Source organism: Vulpes lagopus, chromosome 7, assembly GCF_018345385.1.
Source record: "Vulpes lagopus strain Blue_001 chromosome 7, ASM1834538v1, whole genome shotgun sequence".
NCBI classification, from domain to species: Eukaryota; Metazoa; Chordata; class Mammalia; order Carnivora; family Canidae; genus Vulpes; species Vulpes lagopus.
In genome coordinates, this window is record NC_054830.1 from 106,310,268 (window position 1) to 106,332,459 (window position 22,192).

The following is a 22,192-nucleotide window of genomic DNA, read 5'->3' on the forward strand; positions in this document are numbered from 1 at the left end:
GTCACATTTTTATTTCATGAAGATGGAAGGTGCCACAGCAAGATATTCATCTTTGGGAAAAGTGAATAAAACGTCATCTGAGTCACCAGGTTAAAGACACTTTGCTTTAAAAATAGAAACTTGGGGGAGTTAGATGAGGTGACTGGGTGACAGGCATTAAGGAAGGCTCATTATGTTGGCAAATTGAGTTAAAATAACAAATAAAAATATAAACTTAATTCTAGGAGTGTTATTACAGACTGAATTTTATAGTTGTTCTGCAACCTAAACTACATAAAAACTTCTTTAAGTATTTCTAACTCTGTTATTCCACTGCCTGAAATAACTGATGTTATTAATAGATTAGGCCAGTATTATGAAACTCAACTTCTCTACCTAAGTGGAGATAAAAGATGAGACCCATTTTGTCAGCTGGGCCTAGTGGTTCACAGCATAGGTTCTGGAGTCAGACAATGTGGTTCCAAATTCTGGCTTTACCAGAAATTTTATCTGAGTCATATAACACATCAATGACTATAAAACTCAATTTCGGGATCCCTGGGTGCCTCAAAGATTTAGCTCCACCTTCAACCCGGGGCGTGATCCTGGAGGCCTGGGATCGAGTCCCACGTCGGGCTCCCTGCATGGAGCCTGCTTCTCCCTCTGCCTGTGTCTCTGCCTCTCATTCTCTCTGTGTCTCTCTCATGAATAAATAAAATCTTAAAATAAAACTCAGTTTTGCCATCTGCAAAATGGCAATAGTGATAGAATTTTACTTGAAACCACTGTGGTAAGGGCTCATTACACAATGTATATCAAGCAGTTAGGACAGTATGCAGCATTTAAATGAACATTTAACAAGTATTAGTGATTACTCTCTAGTAACAATTCCTATTAATTGCTGGGAGTCAAACACTTAAAAATTGTAACTAGTTTCCAGTCTTCAAATATTCTAAAATAACATACCAATTAGAATATAATTTGAAATATAGTATGCACAGGTATTGGACAGCTGCCTATTCTGTCTGGTAAACATTCACCCACATGCAAGTTATATTCTGGCTCCTTTCACTTTCCAGCGTGACACTGAGATGACAACAGAGAAATGAAATACAGTGCTGCGCCGAATGGTGAAGAATTACACCACCTGGCTGTGGATCTAACTGTCCATTCTTATTCATTTGCACCCTATTTCCTTCTAGACTCAGGCTCATTTCTTCAAGCCTTCAGGCTGTAGGCCATGTTAATTTGCAAAGCAGTCCAGAAACCTGTCCTTCACACTGGCAAAGACTACACAGTCCCTTTCTCAAGCTGAAGCTTTGAATCATCTAGAGCTCACCATATCCCCCTGGTGGTCATGGAGAGTATTCGCCAGGCTTTTAGCGAAAACCAGGAACCTCTAGTACCCACAGAATCATCTCAGACACTCCACAGCCGACATCATTTGATTCCAGGACTCTTTTAATTAATACTTTGTGGATTTCAGGTATATGGAACAGGGGGGAAAAATAACTCTTAAGTGAACCGGCTGAAAAAAGAAGGAACTGAGGAGAACTTGATACTCCAATTATTCCACTTGAACTCCTCCCTCCCTGTCATAGACAACACAAGGTTGTAAAGTTACCCATTTCTATTTTGCTTCAATGTTTAATACTATATGTCGGCCCACTCTACATTTTTTAAAAAAGATTTTATTTATTCATTCATGAGGGACGGGCGGGTGGGCGGGTGGGCAGAGGGAGGCAGAGGGAGAAGCAGGCTCCATGCAGGGAGCCAGACGCCGGACTCGATTTCGGATCTCCAGGATCAGGCCCTGGGCCGAAGGTGGTGCTAAACCACTGAGCCACCTGGGCTGCCCTCCTCTCTACATTATTTTCCAACAGAATATTGTCTTACTTTAAAGGAAATTTAAAATTTTTTTAAGATTGTTTTCACTTGGCAGGGAGAGAGTGCACAAGCAGGGGAAGCAGCAGGCAGAGGAAGAGGGAGAAGCAGGTTTCGCCAGGAGCAGGGAGCCCCACGCGGGGCTCTATCCCAGGACCCGGAGATCAAGACCCCAGCCAAAGGCAGATGCTTAAAGGGCTGAGCCACCCAGACACCCCTGGTATACTGTAGACATACAAATGTCTACAAATAGGGGTCATTAGCCTGTAAGTTTGAAGGCCCCATAAATGCCTACCTCCAAGGGAATTAAAATATAAGAGAAATAAAAAAAAATATTAAGCAGGCTAGTAAGAATAACATAATAGATAAGACTTAGGTAAGAATGTGGGGTAACTTTTTTCTATTTAAGACGGTTTCACCTACATTGTTGTGTTTGACTTTTCTGTTTCTTATTCCCATCCCCCTTACAATGAAAAGTCTTTGGGTACCTTCTTTCCCTCCCAAATTTGCCCTGACATTCCCTCCAGAATTCCTCACACAGTCGTGATCACTTAAGGGGGGGGGGGAGCATCCTTCTCGTTCGAAATAGGACTTAGCGGACAAGTTGCTTCACCTTTAAAATCAAGCACAATCTCACTGTCACCTTATCAGTGAATTCACGTTTTGCTTTCACTGTATTCCCACCACTTAAAATCATGTCCGACACATGGCAGACACTCCAGTACATATTTTTTCAATCAGCAAATTACATCTCTTTAAAAAACCAGGGGCACCTGGATGGCTCAGTGGTTGAGTATCTGCCTTCAGTTCAGGTCCTGACCTGCGGGGGGCCCTGGGATCCAGTCCTGCATCACGCTCCCCGCAGAGCCTGCTTCTCCCTCTGCCTATATCTCTGCCTCTGTGTTTCTCATGAATAAATAAAATCTTTTAAAAAAAAAACAACAACAAACCCAGAAGTGGTCACAGTTCAGTGGCCACTACCATCTCTTTGTAGAGCCCCCCAGCTCTGCCCCTGGGAACCAGCACACGGTTTGAGATGCAGGGGAGGAGCTTGGAAGCCTAAGAGCCTCAAGTATTTTCTTTTCTCGAGAGTCTGAAAACGAAAACTAGCCTAACTCAACCTAACACTCCGTAGGAACGAAAGGCGTCTTTCATAGTTCGAAACCAGAGAGCCCTGCGGTAAACAGGCGCAATTCAAACCGCCGCAACAGGCCACCAGAAGACGAGCACACACCAGGCAACCAACGTCCTGAGCCAGAGATTTTCATTGGACAAAGGCCCAGGACTCGACCGCGCCCTCCTCCAAAAACCCGAGCGAGGAGAACGCCGAGGCTAGCGGGTGACGCACGGGCTAGGGCTCCCCGGGGCTACGCGCGGGCCAGACTCACGTGCGCTGGAACGGCCAATGAGCGATGCGATTAGGCTCCGTCCGGGTTTCCGCCGCTCCCTGCGCACATGCGCCTTAGGCACGCAGCAGGATGCCAGCTGCGCAGGCGCAGCATGCTCCTCCTTCCACGCAACTGACGCAAGGACACTGTAATCGGGCCGTAATTTAGTCGTGTGACCTTGAGTCTTTCCTGCCGCCGAGGCCCGGGGCTGTCCAGCGTACTGCCTGTACACCTCTCTTAGCCCCCTCGCCACTCCCTGAGCCCAGGCTTGTGGTAGCCGGAACGAAAAGATACCCTTTTTCCAGCCGTCATGCCGCGATGTGTATCAGCCATGTACCCTAATTCCAGGAGTGGCTGTCAGGTAGTCTCCGGTCAGGCAGCGCGGGCGGCGTCTCAGCGGAAGAGCGGTCCTCCGGGCCTCAGCGACTGGCCCCCGCCCCCCACCCCACGTGGTTGGAGGTTTCCAGAAGCGCTACCGCCGTCGCGCTGCGCAGCTCCTGTCCGTCCGGTCGCGTGTTGCCCTCGATACTTCCACCGTCCAGCCGCCATGATAAGTGCCAGCCGAGCCGCGGCAGCTCGTCTTGTCGGCGCGGCAGCCTCCCGGGGCCCCACAGCCGCCCGCCACAAGGTAAGGAACTGTCGGGCCTTCTCCGAGGAGCCCCCGGCCTTGACCTCCCGCGGCAGGTCTCGCCCTTCAGAGACAGAATTAGCCGGCAGTGGTGGGATGTGGAAGGAGGAGATACCCAGCCTTCGGTAACTAGTGCTACCGTTGCAGGGCCTAACTCAGGGTTCGGCTTCCATGTCTCAGGCTCTGCTGAGTCATACCCCTTACGAGCATGTAGTTTTACTTTGGGAAGTAGCGGATAGCGGACGTTCAGCGGCTGATTGTACGGTTTGGGCCGTGCGGGCGAGGGACCCGATTTTAGTCCCTCGGGAGGGACTAACGGGAGGGAACCGTTATCGTAGGTATCGTTTACAAGTCGAAGGGTGACTGCTACTTTTCTCTAAAATACTGCGCAAAGATCCCGTTATTATGGAAAGAAAGAAGAAAAGCATCTTAGTAAAGTGAAAGGCAAGCACAGATTTTCTTAGGAACATTTGCTTGTAGCTCTAAAAGAATCTTTGGCGTAAGTTTTTTTTTTTTTTTTTTTTAAGAAAAAATAAGATCGGGAAATGGCCAAGTAGTAGTTTTCGTCATTATCGTGTAAGACCGAACATATCTTTGGAGAACGGAAACTGTCTCTCTCTTCGCACTCAACGTGGGGTTAAAAAAAGAAGGGATCCCTGGGTGGCTCAGCGGTTTAGCGCCTGCCTTCGGCCCAGGGCCTGATCCTGGAGGCCTGGGATCGAGTCCCGCATCGGGCTCCCTGCATGGAGCCTGCTTCTCTCTCTCTCTCTCTCTCTCTCTCATAAATAAGATAGTAAAAAAAAGAAGAAGAAGAAGAGGAAGAAGAAGGCTTGAAAGTATTCTGAAATTAGGTTTGATCCTGTTTTGAAGCCATTCATAAAGTGTTTTTATAAAGTGACTCCCCTCTGTTGCCGGTCCTAGTTCCCTTGCGGTGTTAACTTGACTAGATCGGGAAATACATTTGAATGATTGAGATCTGCAGCTGGAACACAACTAGTCGGGTTTAGATAACTGTACCCTGCTGCTGATTATGAAATTGAGAAGTATCTGAATAGTATTTTGTAAGCAGTGATTTTCGAGGGAGAACAGCTCTGCCTCCTAAGGGGATATCTGGAGATAACTTGTAAAAACTTGGGGGGCCTACTGGCTTCTAGCAGTAGAGGCCGAGGATGCTGTTAAACATCCTACAATGCATAGAGCAGCCCCCCACAACGAAGATTTGGTTAAAAAAATCCGTAGTGCTAAGGTTGAGAAGCTCTGTAATAATGTAATTAGACACAATTTTATATTTTTATCCCTCGTTATTTGGGGAATTCGTATTCAAATAAATTTGTCTCCACAAGAACTCATATATAAGATTTTCTTTTCAATATGTGGTTACCAGAATGAAAGTTAACACTTTTGTGTTCTTCAGGAAAATAATGGGAAGCAGCTCAAATTTTCATGTCTTTGTTGATGTTTTTTAGGATGGATGGAATGGCCTTAGTCATGAGGCTTTTAGAATTGTTTCAAGGCGGGACTATGCGTAAGTGTAACTTACTTACTTTGAGAAATAATAAAATACTAAACTCTAGAGTAGTGGTCTCTAAACTTGTGATTAACTCTTCCACCAAGAAAAAAGTGACATACCGGTTTTAATTTGTACATTATTTAAGCCACAACTATTTCCATGGTATCAAGTAGTCTTTTTTGTGTGTATCCTGCAACCATTCTGGAGACCACTTAAGATAACTATAACCATAGTATTTTTTTAAATGTCTTACAGATCAGAAGCAATCAAAGGAGCAGTTGTCGGTATTGATTTGGGTACTACCAACTCCTGTGTGGCAGTTATGGAAGGTAAACAAGCAAAGGTGAGCATGTTTGGAAGCTCTGGATCTCAAATAGGAGTTAGCATCCAATCTGGGATTCTGTGCCTTTTGGCTTAGATAAGGGACATTTCTATTTTTTTAATATTCTTTTTTTAATTTTTATTTATTTATGATAGTCACAGAGAGAGAGAGAGAGAGAGAGAGGCAGAGACACAGGCAGAGGGAGAAGCAGGCTTCATGCACCGGGAGCCGGACGTGGGATTCGATCCCGGGTCTCCAGGATCGCGCCCTGGGCCAAAGGCAGGCGCCAAACCACTGCGCCACCCAGGGATCCCGATAAGGGACATTCTAAAAGCTGATTCTAAGTTCCTAAGTTTCTTTTGAGGCTGACCTATGTACTTAATTGCAAGATGCTGTAAAGTGCGTGGATTTGACACCAGGATTTAAGGGTGTCCTAGCATAGAGATAGGACTGTTCCCATTTAGGACCAATTGGGATGACTTGCTCTGTGGATTATTTCTATGATCAGAATCATGCATTTTATAAATCAGATGAACCATGGCTGAAGGTGCAAGAAGAGTCTAGAAGCAAGTGAATATATAACATGTAGGCTGCATCTTAGGAGCTTTTACTGTGACAGAGGCTGTTCCTCCTGAAGGACCTCCTTGGTTTGTTCATAAAACCTTTATTCCCACTGGTTTCTTTATAAGATGCAGAGCACCTGGTATTCCTGAATTATTTGGCAATTTCTTTTTTAAATGCCTGAAACTTGTAGTAGCATGAAAAAAATTGAAGTAGATTTAATTTTCCCTACAAAAGGAAAGAGTACCTTGTTCCATTATCTTAGTGTGAAAGATCTGATATTTATTTGTGTTGTTGTTTTTAGTTATAAAAAGAATTAAAAATATTTTTAGGGGCACCTGGGTAACTGTTGGTTAGGTGTCCCAAATACTGATTTCAGCTCAGGTCATGGTGTCAGGGATGTGAAATGGAGCCCCACATCAGGCTCTGTACTCAGCTGTGTGTGCATGTGTATGTCTCTCTCTTAAATACATTAACTGAATAAAGTCTGTTTTTAAAAAGTAAAGAAAAATACTTAAAACATGTACCTTGGGATCCCTGGGTGGCGCAGCGGTTTGGCGCCTGCCTTTGGCCCAGGGCGCGATCCTGGAGACCCGGGATCGAATCCCACGTCGGGCTCCCGGTGCATGGAGCCTGCTTCTCCCTCCGCCTGTGTGTCTGCCTCTCTCTCTCTCTCTGTGACTATCATAAATAAATAAAAATTAAAAAAATAATAATAAAAAAATAAAACATGTACCTCAAAGAGGAGGTATTTAGGAGCTTTCACAGAGCCTAAAAGCATGCCGATTAATACTATTTTTGAGCATTTGTTTTGTGATTTGACAGCTGTTTTGTGTCTTAAAACAATAACAAAGACTAGTGGTGGTGACTGGAACCTCATTTTCTGTCTGTCTCTGGGAGTTTTAGGTGCTAGAGAATGCTGAAGGTGCAAGAACCACCCCTTCAGTTGTGGCCTTTACATCAGATGGTGAGCGACTTGTTGGCATGCCAGCCAAGAGGCAGGCTGTCACCAACCCAAACAACACATTCTATGCCACCAAGCGTCTCATTGGCCGGCGATATGATGACCCTGAAGTACAGAAAGACATGTAAGTAATAGGAAAAGCATAGTACTTCTAGAGGCTATGAGGAGAATCTTTTCACCAAGATTCTTGGAGCATCTAAGAATTTTGGAGTTTTACATACTGTCCATGCGGGCATGTCCTGCCCCTACCAAAAGGGTGTCTCCTTCAAAAAATTTTTTCCTGCCTTCAGATAATAGGGCTTCACTATGTATTGGCATGACGTGAAGATTTGGCTAGTCATTTAGGGACCACATAAATTGATGGCATATAAGGCATAGGCCCCATCATGTGCTGTTCAGCGATGTTTTCAGCATTTGTCTGTGCTGTAACATGTATCAGTACTTTGTATCTTTTTTATGGCCAGATTACATTTACATCGTATGCATATACATTTGACCCTTAAACCCACAGGGCATTGTGGGGCTGACCCTTCATGCATTTGAACACCTGTGTATAATTTTTTGACTACCCAAAACGTACTGATAGCCTACTGTTTGAACAGAAACCTTGCTGATAACATAGGCAGTTGATACCACATTTCGAATGTTTATTGTGTATTTATCATGTTTTAGTAAACTACCTTAGGATTTTAAAAAAATGTTAAGTCATAAGGAGGAGGAAATCTTTTACAGTATTGTATTTACCCAAAAATATTCACATATAAGTGGACCAGTGCATTTAGAACCCATGGTGTAAGGGTAAGCTGTATATTACATTTTATTTATTGGTTTGTAAGTTAATGGGCATCTGGGAGCTATTAAGAATACTGCTACAGAGGTGCCTGGCAGTCTCAGTCAAAAGAACTTGTGACTCTTGATCTCTCAGGGTTGTGGGTGTTAAAACTCCATTTTGGGTGTAGAGATTACTAAAAATAAACTCTGAGGGACGCCTGGGTGGCTCAGCAGTTGAGCACCTGCCTTCATGGCTGGGGGGTGATCCTGGAGTCCCAGGATCGATTCCTGCATCAGGCTCCTTACATGGAGCCTGTTTCTCTGTGTCTCTGCGCCCCCCCCCCCCCCCCCCCCCATGAATAAGTAAAATCTTAAACTCAAAAGCATACTCCATAAACATTTATGTAGTTTTTGTAAGGATATCTGTTTCTCTCTGCTAGATACCTAGTAATGGACTTGCTGGGTCCATTGGTAATTCTCTAATCACTTCCAGAGCAGGGACACAAATCTTGTGTTTGGCAGGAAGTAAAGAATGTTCAGGTTTCATCAGGGTGTTTCTACGTGTTAATGACTACTTTCTAAAGGTTTTCATTAAATGGATTCTTGAAATTTTCATTTGTTGGCCATGAATCTCTTGGGATAGAGGATGGACATTCATGGTGTATGGTCACCTTGTCATGGTAGGTTGTGCGGGCACATTTTTTCAAATACAATTTTTATATCTTTCAGTAAAAATGTGCCCTTTAAAATTGTCCGTGCCTCCAATGGAGATGCCTGGGTTGAAGCTCATGGAAAACTCTATTCTCCAAGTCAGATTGGAGCATTTGTGTTGATGAAGATGAAAGAGACTGCAGGTGAGAAGGTTTAGATCCCATCTGGGAAAGTTTGAAGAACTGGATGGTTCCTCACTCAAATACCCTATGTCCCTTTGATGACTATGGTGGGTGTTGTACAGAAAACCTAGAAATGGGGAAACTATTACTGCTTACACATAACCATACATATTGAGTTTATCTTCAGAGTTTCCTAATGGTGGTTTGTCTATCTTTTCCACTGTAGAGTGATATTCTGTATTGAAGGCTGAAAGACTACATAATAGTCTTTGGGCTCTGTTAGATAAAACTTCCCATTTGGAGAAACCAGTGGCTGTTTTAAGTCTTAAGAGTAGGTCATTGTAGCTGGTGAACCTTCAATATAATGTTAAAGGTGAGATCTTGGGTCTTCAACTACTATCTAATTTGAGAGATAAAAGGTCTCTCTGTATTAGGTCACATACAAAGAAACTGATGAGTATTGTCTGTGGCTCCAAGAGGATGACAGATTATTAGCTTGCATTAGTAATTGTATTAGCTGTTTCATCTGACAGAGTCTCATGATTGTATTTCATTTTTTAATTCTTTTCCAGAAAATTACCTTGGGCATACAGCAAAAAATGCTGTGATCACTGTTCCAGCCTATTTCAATGACTCTCAGAGACAGGTGAGTTCAGTTGGTGTTCTTATTCAGGAAGGTAATGGTACTTAGGACACAGGGTGGAAAATGCTTTTTTCTTTTCCTTTAGGCCACTAAGGATGCTGGCCAGATATCTGGACTAAATGTGCTTCGAGTAATTAATGAACCCACAGCTGCTGCGCTGGCCTATGGTCTAGATAAATCAGAAGACAAGATGTAAGTTTGTGTAGTAAACTCCACCTAGGTTTGTGAGACTCAGTCAATGGAACTATGAACCTACTGGACCTTGGTCATTTTTTTTCCTTGGTATTCATATTGGCAAGTATTTATTCAGAAGAGTGAGTGGGGGTGTCTGGCCCATTCGGTAGAGTATGTGACTTTTTTTTTTTTTTTTTTAAAGTTTATTTATTAGACAGGCAGAGGGAGAAGCAGGCTCCATGCAGGGAGCCTGATGTGGGTCTCGATTCCAGGTCTCCAGGATCACGCCCTGGGCGGAAGGCAGCGCTAAACCGCTAAGCCACCAGGGCTGCCCTGAGTATGTGACTCTTAATTCAGGATGGTGAGATCAAACCTAAATTGGGCGTGGAGACTGCTTTAAAAAAAAAAGAGAGTACTGTCAATTTTGTTTTGAAAAAAGTATTTTAAAAGCTTTTTTTTTTTTTTTTTAATTTATTTATGGCAGGGGGGCGGGGGGCAGAGACACAGGCAGAGGGAGAAGCAGGTTCCACCATGCAGGGAGCCTGATGCGGTACTCGATCCCAGGACTCCGGGACCATGCCCTGGGCCAAAGGCAGGCGTTAAACCGCTGAGCCACCCAGGGATTCCCTTAAAAATGTATTTTAACTGTGTATTTACCAATAGCTATCAGGCCCACATTTTAACATACTTGTTACTGCCTAAGAAAACTTGGATTTCATTATTATACTTCAGGGAAACCATCAAGTTTATGTTCATTTGGTTATTAAAATTTATACCCTTGCAGCAGGGGTTAATTCCTTTCGTTCTTTTTTCTTTCTAGCATTGCTGTATATGATTTAGGTGGTGGGACTTTTGATATTTCTATTCTGGAGATTCAGAAAGGAGTGTTTGAGGTGAAGTCCACCAATGGAGATACATTCTTAGGTGGTGAGGACTTTGACCAGGCCTTGCTACGACACATTGTGAAGGAGTTCAAAAGAGAGGTTAGTTACCAGTATAGTTAATATGTAGACATTGGGATGTTGAGAGAATTTCTTTATTCAGATGGATCTTCGCTTTGTTTTGCTCTTAATAGAACATTGACTAGAATGCTGAAATAATTGCTTTTCACCTTTATGGGTGTACTGAAACATGTGGTTGTTGTAGTTTCAGTTTGGGAATAAACAAAAAGGATATGGTACTCTGTATAATGTTCGCAAAGGAATTCTGGGAACTCCTCTTTTGAGCCAGAACCCAGTGGTTGGGAAGAAATATGATTAGTTCAGCCTTCTGACTCCAGGCACAGATAGGCTTTGCAAAATAAGATTTCTTTTCCCTACTGATTTTTAAGGGTAGTAAATGATTCATGCTTGTTTATAAAGGTACAGTTCTGTTTTATGTTGTTATATGTTATCACTATACTTTAAATAGTATTTATCACCTTGCTAATATTAGTATTGTGTGTTTTTATTTTGTAGACAGGGGTTGATTTAACCAAAGACAACATGGCACTTCAGAGGGTTCGGGAAGCTGCTGAGAAGGCTAAGTGTGAACTCTCCTCATCTGTGCAGGTGGGATGTGGACAAATCCTAATAGTCTTGATGTTTTTAGCCTTAGTTTATTTGAAAAGCATGTTCTAATTGGTGTAATGTCCATTTAATCTTTTTAGACTTTTCTGGTAAAATTATAAAAACCTTTATAAGGTAGTAAAAGGCTTTCCAGAAACAAAGTAGTTATTTCTTTAAGGATGAGCTAGAATTTGTTAACCACCCAAATAAGATTCTATATACCAGAGCCAAAAAATAATTAGGATTTGAATGACACTGAATATGTTTTATTTGCCTTAAAGATACTGATTTTTAAGATCTGTACTCGTGCAAAATTAGAATCATTAGCCTAGAAATAATAGGAGCTTCTAGGAACTACTACTGTCTTCAGATCCCTCTTTGTGGGAGTCTCTAATTGTCTCATGATTATTTGGATCACCAATCCAGAAAGTGGGCTATGAAACCTGGCTGAAGGCGGGGGTGTATACACTTACATACATTTCTCTCTGTTGGCATCTGTTGAAGGTATTAGCCTGTGTTGTTCCAGTCTGAGAGGTGAAGCTTCACTTTGCCTTAACCACTAGGAATAGAACTGTATAAAGCTTGCTGGGTCTGGGTCAGAGATGCAACAAGATGGAAGGTAGATTTGTTTCTTGGTTCTCAGGTGACAGCAGCAGGAAAGCAGAACCTGTGACTACTTTAGTTCTTAATTTGACCATGGATTATCCAGTGTGGGGAGACTTGGATTTAAAAAAGTTTTTTAGGGATCCCTGGGTGGCGCAGCGGTTTAGCGCCTGCCTTTGGCCCAGGGCACGATCCTGGAGACCCAGGATCGAATCCCACATCGGGCTCCCGTAGCATGGAGCCTGCTTCTGCCTCTGCCTATGTCTCTGCCTCTCTCATTGTGTGCCTATCATAAATAAATAAAAATTTTTAAAAAGAAAAAAAGTTTCTTAAAGTAGCTGTGAGGAGTAACAAAGTCATATAGTCCTCTAGGATGATGGTGTTACTTTATCCCTGCTGTCACACAAAGTGGCAGAACTGCAACATGTGATGGTTAGGGTTAGAGGTGAACTATGTGACGTAGTTCATAGTGCTGCAAGATCGCTTAAAATTCTTCCCAGGAGTTTGACACTTTGGAAGGGAGAGGTTGGTGGTTAGATCGCTTAAAATTCTTCCCAGGAGTTTGACACTTTGGAAGGGAGAGGTTGGTGGTTTTTAGTGTGATTCTTATTAATGGGCATTTGAATTGTTTCCTGCCATTTTGCTGTTGAAGCAAAATATGTTGAGCATTCTTGAATATTAATGTTTGTGCATGTGTGATTATAAATCTATAGAATACATTCCTAGAAGTGTTAACCTTCGTGGGGTTTACAGAGTGGTTTGGAAAGATTTTTTTTTTTTTAAGATTTTTTTTTTTTTTCAATTTTTTTAAATTTTTATTTATTATTTATGATAGTCACACAGAGAGAGAGACTTGATCCTGGGACTCCGGGACAAGCCCTGAGCCAAAAGGCATACACTCAACCACTGAGCCACCCAGGAGTCCCAGATTGCATTGGTTTAGATCATTAAATTCTGTTTATTTGGTTTATTAACATTTTGCAAGAGAAAGAAGGAAATTGTCCATGGTGTTCTTTATTTATTTATTTATTTATTTTAATATTTTATTTTTTTTAAATTTAAAAAAAATTTTTTTTTTTTATTTATGATAGTCACAGAGAGAGAGAGAGAGAGAGAGAGAGAGAGGCAGAGACACAGGCAGAGGGAGAAGCAGGCTCCATGCACCGGGAGCCCGATGTGGGATTCGATCCCGGGTCTCCAGGATTGCGCCCTGGGCCAAAGGCAGGCGCCAAACCGCTCCGCCACCCAGGGATCCCCATGGTGTTCTTTAAAGTAGTACTCAGTACCAATGTTCTACAGAAGGTTGTATTTTAAGTCTTGCTATTTATATTTATTAAGCATTTAAATAGCTAGGGTAGTTCACCTAATGAGAGATGGTTAAGAATTTGTTCCTCTCTCCTTCCCCCTGGCCATGCTTTGACGTGAAATTGGAGGGGAGGTAGAAAGTAATTTTGTTTGAGGGTCTACCTTGAGACAGGTTTTGGCATGTTTAGTGATGAGTTTTATTTAGTCTATTCTGAATCCAGGCCTTTTTAGGATTTGGGTTTTATTAAATAATGGCTGTTACCTGGTATGGTTGTAGCAAGGTATACTGCTTACCATGAATGCGATGGTGGTAAAGTCAGTCCTTGGAGTTACCATTTCTGTTACAGCTTTCTTCCCATATTCCTGAAACTAAAAAGCCTTGGCATGGGGCAGAATATTTGGTTCAAAGCATGCCTTTGACTTTATTGTGTGTGTGTACAGAGTTTTTGAAAACATGGTTACAGAAAACAGTGGTATGACTCTTAAAGTATGTTTAGTGGAACTGTTCTTTGTGTCCTGAAGGGGGATTTTCCTTGCTATCACAATCTTCATTGTTGGTAACAGATTCTAGAATTTTTGCCTTTGGGAATAGAAGACCTCGAATCTTAATGACAAAGAGTCATTGTCTTTGGTAGCCATTCATGCAAAGTGGGTATCACTCTCCCAGTAACTTTGAAAGTCTTCCTAATGTGGGACTGTGGTCTTGCTTTATTTGAAGTAATATAGAAACGTCACCACTACGCATGTTCTCTCTGCTTCCTTTGCAGACCGACATTAATTTGCCATATCTAACTATGGATGCTTCTGGACCCAAGCATTTGAATATGAAGCTGACACGGGCTCAGTTTGAAGGCATTGTCACTGATCTAATCAGGAGAACCATTGCTCCATGCCAAAAAGCCATGCAAGATGCAGAAGTCAGCAAGAGTGACATTGGAGAAGTGATTCTTGTTGGTGGCATGACTAGGATGCCCAAGGTATGGACCCATAAAATCCTTGGCATGGAAAAGCAGAGAGGGCAAGCACATGCTTTTTCTAGACAAATGGTTTGTGTAGGGACATGAGTATGTGGTGTTCCTGCCACAGTGAGCTGAAAGGATGAATTTGTGCCCTCACTACAGTTGTTTTTTAGCCTTTTTTTTTTTCTTTTTCTCTTTAATTAAAAGGTGTCAGAAAAAGGATTGGGAAGGGCAGAATGTCTTTGAGGTGGAAGCATGGAGGATCCTGACCTTCATTCTTGGGAGTATTTTAGGAATGAAACAAAGTTTGAGATCAGCGATAGCTTAAAACTTTGGTAGTATCTAGCCTGTAGAGGCGATTATGGACATGAGTGTCTTTGCACTATGGTGTTTGGGGTTTCTAACTATCTCTTCAACAGAGACTTGTGCAATGATGGATTTTATCAACACATCATTCTGATAAGATAGGTGTGTGGAAAACTAATGACTGAGCACAGAACCTGTTGAAGATGCAATTCTTGTATAGCTTGAATAGAATTATCTTGGGCCTTGGTAGTAATTTTTCCTTTGGGGTTTCTGGGCTTAGGAAAATATGCAAAGAATAAACACTAAGAAAAAGAGGCTTTGGACCAGGAAGATATCTTTAGGTTAACAAATTATCCCAGAAGCTATTTAAATAGCACTTTTTTCTAGCATTAGTAAAATAAGCAGGAGGGAAAAACAAACCTCACATTAGCACCAGTGTTGAATTATTGAATTAATCACTGGTGCTTTTTTAAGATTTTATTTATTTAGGGCAGCCTGGATGGCTCAGTGGTTTAAGCGCCTGCCTTTGGCCCAGGGCGTGATCCTGGAGTCCCGGGATCGAGTCTCCCGTCGGGCTTCCTGCATAGAGCCTGCTTCGCCCTCTGCCTGTCTCTGCGCGCATGTGTGTCTGTCTGTCTCTCTCAAATAAATAAATAAATAAATTTAAAAAAATATTTTACTTACTCGAGAGAGGCAGAGGGAGAAGCAGGCTCCATGCAGGGAGCCTGAGGCGGGACTCCATCCTAGGACTCTAGGATCCCACCCTAGGCTGAAAGTGGCACTAAACCACTGAGCCACCTGGGCTGCCCCAGCCACTGGTGCTTTTAAGTTAGTTTTTAGTTGAACTGTACAAAGAGGAGTTGGAGTATATCTGAATTCTAGTGTCTTGTATCCTGTTTCTTTTTTCTTGGTGTTTAAGTAGACTCCCTGTCCAGAGTGAAGGTCAAGACCTGAGTGAGCTGAGATCAGGAGTTGGTTTTAAGATTTTATTTGAGAGAGTGAGCACATGAGCTGGGGGAAGAGTGGAGGGAGAAGGACAGTCAGACTCCATGCCAAGTGCAGAGCCCAACATGGCCGATCCCAGGACCCTGAGGTCATGACCTGAGCTAAAATCAAGAGTCCAGCATTCAGTGTACTATGCTACCAAGGCATCCCTTCACCTCTGTTTCTAATTTAATGTCTTCTGTGGGAAACCTAGTAACAAAAATTCTTCTCAAATCTTAAAAGGGCTATGAATGATAGTCAAATATTTGAGTGTTACCCACTTGGCACATATAGGTCATTTAAGAAAAACTAAAATATGAAATAGTAACTTGAGTGAATATTCTTGGATCTGTAGCAGCTTGTCCTGAGATTTTGCTGTGATTTTTGGGACACGTGTGCTCTTCCCTTTTGAGTAGTTGCCACTTAGTAATGAGTGACAGGTTCTTTTTTCTTGATGGCTCAGGTTCAGCAGACTGTACAGGATCTCTTTGGCCGAGCCCCAAGCAAAGCTGTCAATCCTGATGAGGCTGTGGCCATCGGAGCTGCCATTCAGGGAGGTGTGTTAGCTGGTGATGTCACAGATGTGCTGCTCCTGGATGTCACTCCTCTGTCTCTGGGTATTGAGACTCTGGGAGGTGTTTTTACCAAACTTATCAACAGAAACACCACTATTCCAACCAAGAAAAGCCAGGTAAGAGTCACCTACTCCTACATTGTCATGGAGATACTAGGGTCTCTGAGAGATGTGATTGCACCCCCTCTTGTGGAGCTTTTCCTAGAATACTTTGCTTTTTGTATTGAGAGTCCATAGTAGTTGAGTGGGTGCTAAGAATCTTGTTTTTTGGGAGATTTTTTTTGTTGTTCCTGAAAAAGTTATTACCTGTCAACAGTGATCATTGTAGGGAGGGTATCAGTAGTCTCCTTTACCAGATTAAAATAATTTTACAGGGCAGCCCTGGTGGCGCAGCGGTTTAGCGCCGCCTGCAGCCCGGGGTGTGGTCCTGGAGACCCGGGATTGAGTCCCACATCAGGCTTGTTGCATGGAGCCTGCTTCTCCCTCTGCCTGTGTCTCTGCCTCTCTCTCTGTGCCTCTATGAATAAATAAATAAAATCTTAAAAAATAAAATAAAATAACTTTACAGAAGGAGCTTCATCATTTGGGACTAAATTCCCTGCGCTCTTCTGTACTGTTCTGAAAGGCAGTAAAGAGAAGAAACTGGCCAAGATTAGGGGAGTGTACTTATTTTATGGGTGAGTGATGGCGGGGGTTCCTTAGATACCAAGCAGGGCTAGTTGGACAGTGGCTCACTTCTTTTTTTTTTTTTTTTTTTTCCTGTCTTAGATTAAGAACTATTTCTTGTCTTTCCCAATTTTGAAGTTTTTTTGAAAAGCTGTTAATATCTAACGGATATTGCTATTTGTTCAGTCATATATTGCCAACACATCATTCTGAAGAAAACTGGTGACTTCTGTGACTGAGCATAAAATAAATGACATGGTCTCTGATCTCTCTCTTCAGATGAGCATGTTTCAACATTTCATCTTTTAAGCTCCTCTTGGGAAGCCTTTTTTGTGAATGCTCCTGTTTTGTATAGTGCATTTACTTAGTTGAAACAGTAGCTATTGTATACCCTTTGACTATGCTAATTAATCCTACTCCTGTTCCCTGCAGAGATTTAATAAGCCTTTGTTCGGAACATCCTGCGCCTTGGACTCTATAAAGTGTTGAGATGTGAATTTCTTTCTTTGGCTTGCACTTTATATAAGGGAATTAGCCTGATCAGACTGCCAATCCAGAGAATTTCTTTCTCCCTAGGTGTTTTCTACAGCTGCTGATGGTCAAACTCAAGTGGAGATTAAAGTGTGTCAGGGTGAAAGAGAGATGGCTGGAGACAACAAACTTCTTGGACAGTTTACTTTGGTAGGTATGAGGAATCATGGATAGTATATTTCTCATTCCTTTTACTATACAGTTAAACTATATTTTAACCCTTAATGATAACCAAAACACTAAAACACAAGGACCTAGTCTGTTACCTTAGTTCAATGTACAGATGAATTCTGCAGCTGGATACCCATGGCTTCAATTTTTACCTGAAAGTCTTGTTTGTTCTCTGTGTCCTAGGAACTTCATCAAGAAGATGATAAATAAAAGGGCCAGGAAAATATTCATAAACAATATTAATCAGGAAAAATTCCTGATTGCTAATTTAAGATATACGCTATTGGCCTTTGTCAGCATTGTTTATTAGTTCTTGGGAGATGAAAAGTCGTGGAGACTTTTCCTTTCATTCACTAGGTCCTTGGGTACATAAAGCTATTATGGTTACTTGCTGTGGTGAATCTTTTACTGGGCCCTGTTTATTTCAGGTAGCAATGAAACTTCTACCCTTATTAGAAACTTGTGGTTTTGTACATTTTAAGTGTTGTTTGTTCCTCCCAGGAACAAGTTACTTGTTTACCCAGAAAACTGTACAGATATGGAAAAGAACACTGGACCTCTTAGGGGGGAAACTTAATACTGTGTATTTATTTTAGATTGGAATTCCCCCAGCCCCTCGTGGAGTCCCTCAGATTGAAGTTACATTTGACATTGATGCCAATGGGATTGTACATGTTTCAGCCAAAGATAAGGGTACAGGACGTGAGCAGCAGAGTAAGTACTCTTATTTATCAGACTGTCAGAGTGAGGCGAGGGACCTTGGAGTTCCTCTGTTTGAGAACTAGACCTTCTAGGTTGTACATATCTTTACCCCCAGCCTTAGGGGAGAGGAGTCAGTCCTTTTTGCCTCTTTTCTCTTGGATTGGCAGGTTCAAATTAACAAGTGTGATGTTTATTACCCCAGATAAATAAGCAAACACTGGGCTTCTGGATTATTGAAGTTTTGGTAAGCAGGCAGGTCAGTTTGGTCTGTGTATTTCAGACCCTTCATTTTCTTCTTTTTATTGTAGGAGTACAAGGTTTTCCTGTCTTTTGTAATACACCTCAAAATCGGCTACTCTGAACAGAAATACTCATTTTTCTTAATACGATAGAATAAGAAGCAGATGATTTTACTTGGAAAATAACAGGATGCCTTTTTTTTTCCCTCACTGTAGTTGTGATTCAGTCTTCTGGTGGGTTAAGCAAAGATGATATTGAAAATATGGTTAAAAATGCAGAAAAGTATGCTGAGGAAGACCGGCGAAAGAAGGTAACTACTTTCTGCCTCTGCAGCTGGGAGGTGAAAGTGGGAGTTTGGAGATGTATCCTTGATCATCTTTGTAATCTTTCTTGGAATCTATCCTCCTTCCCTCTTTGCTGGAAGCTTTTGTGTGGAATGCTTCTCTCAGTCTTTCCGTATCAGAATTCTTATGTTCTACGATCTCAGCTAAAATCCCTTATCGACATCCTAGACTACTTCAGACCACAGTAATTTGTTTTTATTTTGTAACTGTATGCATCACTTAGCATGTGGTCTTGCTCAGTGGGGACATTCAGCCAACTGGTTGTTTGGGAAGTCTTTATACTAAATTTCTAATTTCTCTTAGGAACGGGTTGAAGCAGTTAATATGGCTGAAGGAATCATTCATGACACAGAAACAAAAATGGAAGAATTCAAGGACCAATTGCCTGCTGAGGAAGTGAGTCCTCTTTTAAAATAGTTAATGAAGTTAAGAGGTAGTGTCACCAGTGTCAATGAAGTTTGTTTTTCTGTGTGGGTCTTGATAGGCATTCGGCAGTAGTTTTTGTTTCTGAGAGGCTTTATATTTCTTTTTCATATAAACATTCATTTGGGGCCGTTTCACAAATAAATGGAGGGGCGCTGGGGTGGCTTAGTTGGGTGTCTGCATTCAGCTCAGGTCATGATCCCAGGGTCCTGGGATTGAGCTCCACATCAGGATCCCTGCTCAGCGAGGAGTCTGCTTCTCCCTGTGTTCCTCCCCCCTGTTCATGCATGGACGTGGGCGCATACGTGCATGCTTGCTCTCACTCCCAAATCTTTTTTTAAAAATAAGAAAATGTAGATAGAATTCTAAGGACAAGTTGTCAGTGATAGGAATTTGTTTTTTTGTTGTTGTTGTTTTGTTTTGTTTTTTTAGATTTTATTTATTTATTCATGAAAGACACAGAGCATGAGAGAGAGAGAGGCAGAGGGAGAAGCAGCTCCATGCAGGGAGCCAGACATGGGACTCCATCCCGGGTCTCCAGGATCACAACCTGGGCTGAAGGCAGCGCTAAACCGCTGAGGCACCTGGGCTGCCCTAGGAATTTGTTTTTTAATATTTGAGTTATTACTGCTACGTAAAATGGGATAAGAAACCCAGAAAAAAAAATTTTTTTTTTTAAGTGCAACAAGCTGAAAGAAGAGATTTCCAAAATGAGGGAACTTCTGGCTCGAAAAGACAGTGAAACAGGAGAAAACATAAGGCAGGCAGCATCTTCCCTTCAGCAAGCATCACTGAAGCTCTTTGAAATGGCATACAAAAAGGTATGTGGGCTGAAGGGCATTTTGCGCAATGAATTTGCCCCTAACTTGATCTTAATAGAACCGCTGTTGATAATTATCATTGATGGCACTATGAAACAGTATTGGAGTTGGAAATACTTTTCCTGCCTTCTTGACTCTGCGTTGGAGGGAGGGTAATAGCAGCCAAAGGGACACACAGAAGCCAACAGTAGTGTACAAGGAGGGAGAGAGTGGAAGAGGCAGGATATGCCTCCATTTTTTAGTTTATCAAAGTGCAAACTGTCAGCCTTAACATTAAATGAGTTGCTCTCAAATATTTTAACAGATGGCATCTGAGCGAGAAGGCTCTGGAAGTTCTGGCACTGGGGAACAAAAGGAAGATCAAAAGGAGGAAAAACAGTAATGCCAAACTTTGGAGTCGAAATATGATGCTTGGGAGTGAAGGGACTTCTGAGCAGAAATGGGCAAACTTCAGTCTTTTACTGTGTTTTTGCAGTATTCTATATATAATTTCCTTAATATGTAAATTTAGTGACCATAAGCTAATGATCATTTAATGAGAATTTCAACCGTACAAAATTCAGAGTACTCTGTAGTCATTTATCACCTGCATGTAAAGGGAGGGGAAGATTTGTTGATCATTATAAAAACAATGTTTTGTGCTTTAGTAGCTGTATTTTCAAGAGGTGAAACCATCTCTAAGAATGATGAAGGTAGTTGGCCACACACCTGGAATGAGACCATATGGGGATGAGATCTAGTGAAGTAAGAACTACTACACCAGCCTATGTGTACATGGAATTCTTCATGAAACTGAGGCCTTACAAGGCAAGCCAGCAGTGCCATGTTGGAGGGTAGGGCAGGAGTAGCTAGATCAACAGAAAAATAGCTGTTACGTACAGCTTTGTGTTTTTAATGGGTAATAGGGCTCCCTAACTTTCCTAAGGCATATTTTTCTAGCTGCCTTCTGGCCTGTGTCTGGCTTCCTTGTTGATGGCTTTTTTTGATCATTCTGTTTTTGTTTTGCTTTTTTTTTTTTAATAAATCTGAAAAAGTATCTTGATCTCTTGTTTGTGAGAAGTGAGGCTCTGAGATTTAGCTTCAGGAATAGGACATGAATACTTCCCCAAATTTTCTGACCTAAAGCCATTCGAGTGGAATACAGGATTTTCTAACATCAGCTGAAAATACAAATTCAGGATTTGGAAGGGCTGGTTGATGAAATAATATGCATTAATTACCAAGAACAAGTCCATCAGGAACTGATGCTTCCAACATTTCTCCTGTTTAATCTTGAGTGGGTTGCCTTTTCCCATATCCTGTAATGTAGTTGCAATTACATGTGGACACCTTCAGAAGAAGGGTGAATATCTTTCCTATTTATTTAAATGTGAAGAATTCTTTCCACAAGTTTTCCAGCAGATCTCCCCCCCCCCTCTTTTCATGGATTACTGCCATATACTGTGCTCAAAGGAATCTACTGTTCAAGAACATGGGCTTAGATCCTGTTAGATGTAATACCTCCTTTTATTTTGTGATATCTAGAAATGAAATTGCTGTACAATTAAGTCAGTATAGTGCTTTAATGTAAAGGAGATTGTTTACACAGTAATTACATTCCTGGAAATTTTAAGTGTTCCTTAACACCCATGTAAACACTTGTGGAGATTCCTATGAAAAATAAATCCTAGGCTCAAATTTTCAGCTACATGAATACTTGGGAACCTTGTGGGATGTACAGTAACTCTTTGTAAAAGATTATTTTTTGACATATTGTAACATCTTTGGTCAGCCTTTCCCCACTGAATGCCTCTAGAGTATCCTAATCATTGTGATAATAAGCACCCCTGCCTCCAAGGACTTCTAAAGCACCCCAGTTATAAACCAGTGGCTTTTTATTACAGATTCATCCTTGCTATCAGGTAAAACCACTGCTTGGAAAGGAACTCAGATAACATCTCAAGCTACCCCATGTGTAGTGAACACATGGGACAGTATTTCAGTTACCTACCAGTAAAAATGCTAGTGGTGCAGACAACCTTGAAAGACAAAGTTTTTTTTATTTTTCAGATCCATTGTCCCTTCTGTAGTGACAACTGCTTGCTTGGGCACCAAAGGACTTCTTTACTTTGCTAAGAGGTCTTTCCAGTTAGAGTAAATAAGCTGCTTATAGATGCCTAAACAAAGTCGTCAAATCTTAGTCATTGCCCTAGTACACCCAGAACCATCCTCCTACCACTGAGTGTAATTTACTGGTTAGTAGTTTTCCCCATTTAAAATCACACCCTTGGGGGGATCCCTGGGTGGCGCAGCGGTTTAGCACCTGCCTTTGGCCCAGGGCGCGATCCTGGAGACCTGGGATCGAATCCCACGTCGGGCT

At 41.9% G+C, this 22,192-nt stretch overlaps 1 protein-coding gene and 1 non-coding gene across 2 annotated transcripts; both read left to right on the top strand.

Annotated features, from left to right (window-relative positions):
• The first annotated feature begins 3,705 nt into the window (after positions 1-3,705).
• On the top strand, positions 3,706-21,510 carry HSPA9 (heat shock protein family A (Hsp70) member 9). Its single transcript, XM_041763432.1, has 17 exons — positions 3,706-3,879; positions 5,346-5,404; positions 5,645-5,732; positions 7,179-7,360; positions 8,737-8,861; positions 9,413-9,486; positions 9,569-9,675; positions 10,478-10,640; positions 11,115-11,207; positions 13,880-14,089; positions 15,825-16,052; positions 17,178-17,282; positions 17,900-18,017; positions 18,461-18,555; positions 18,893-18,985; positions 19,693-19,833; positions 20,138-21,510. Exons 1-17 carry the CDS (start codon positions 3,799-3,801, stop codon positions 20,213-20,215), a joined length of 2,040 nt encoding a protein of 679 aa, XP_041619366.1. The 5' UTR covers positions 3,706-3,798; the 3' UTR covers positions 20,216-21,510.
• On the top strand, positions 14,497-14,567 carry LOC121496365. The gene has a single exon (XR_005989189.1). It is a non-coding gene; the product is annotated as a small nucleolar RNA SNORD63 (small nucleolar RNA).
• Positions 21,511-22,192: the final 682 nt, after the last annotated feature.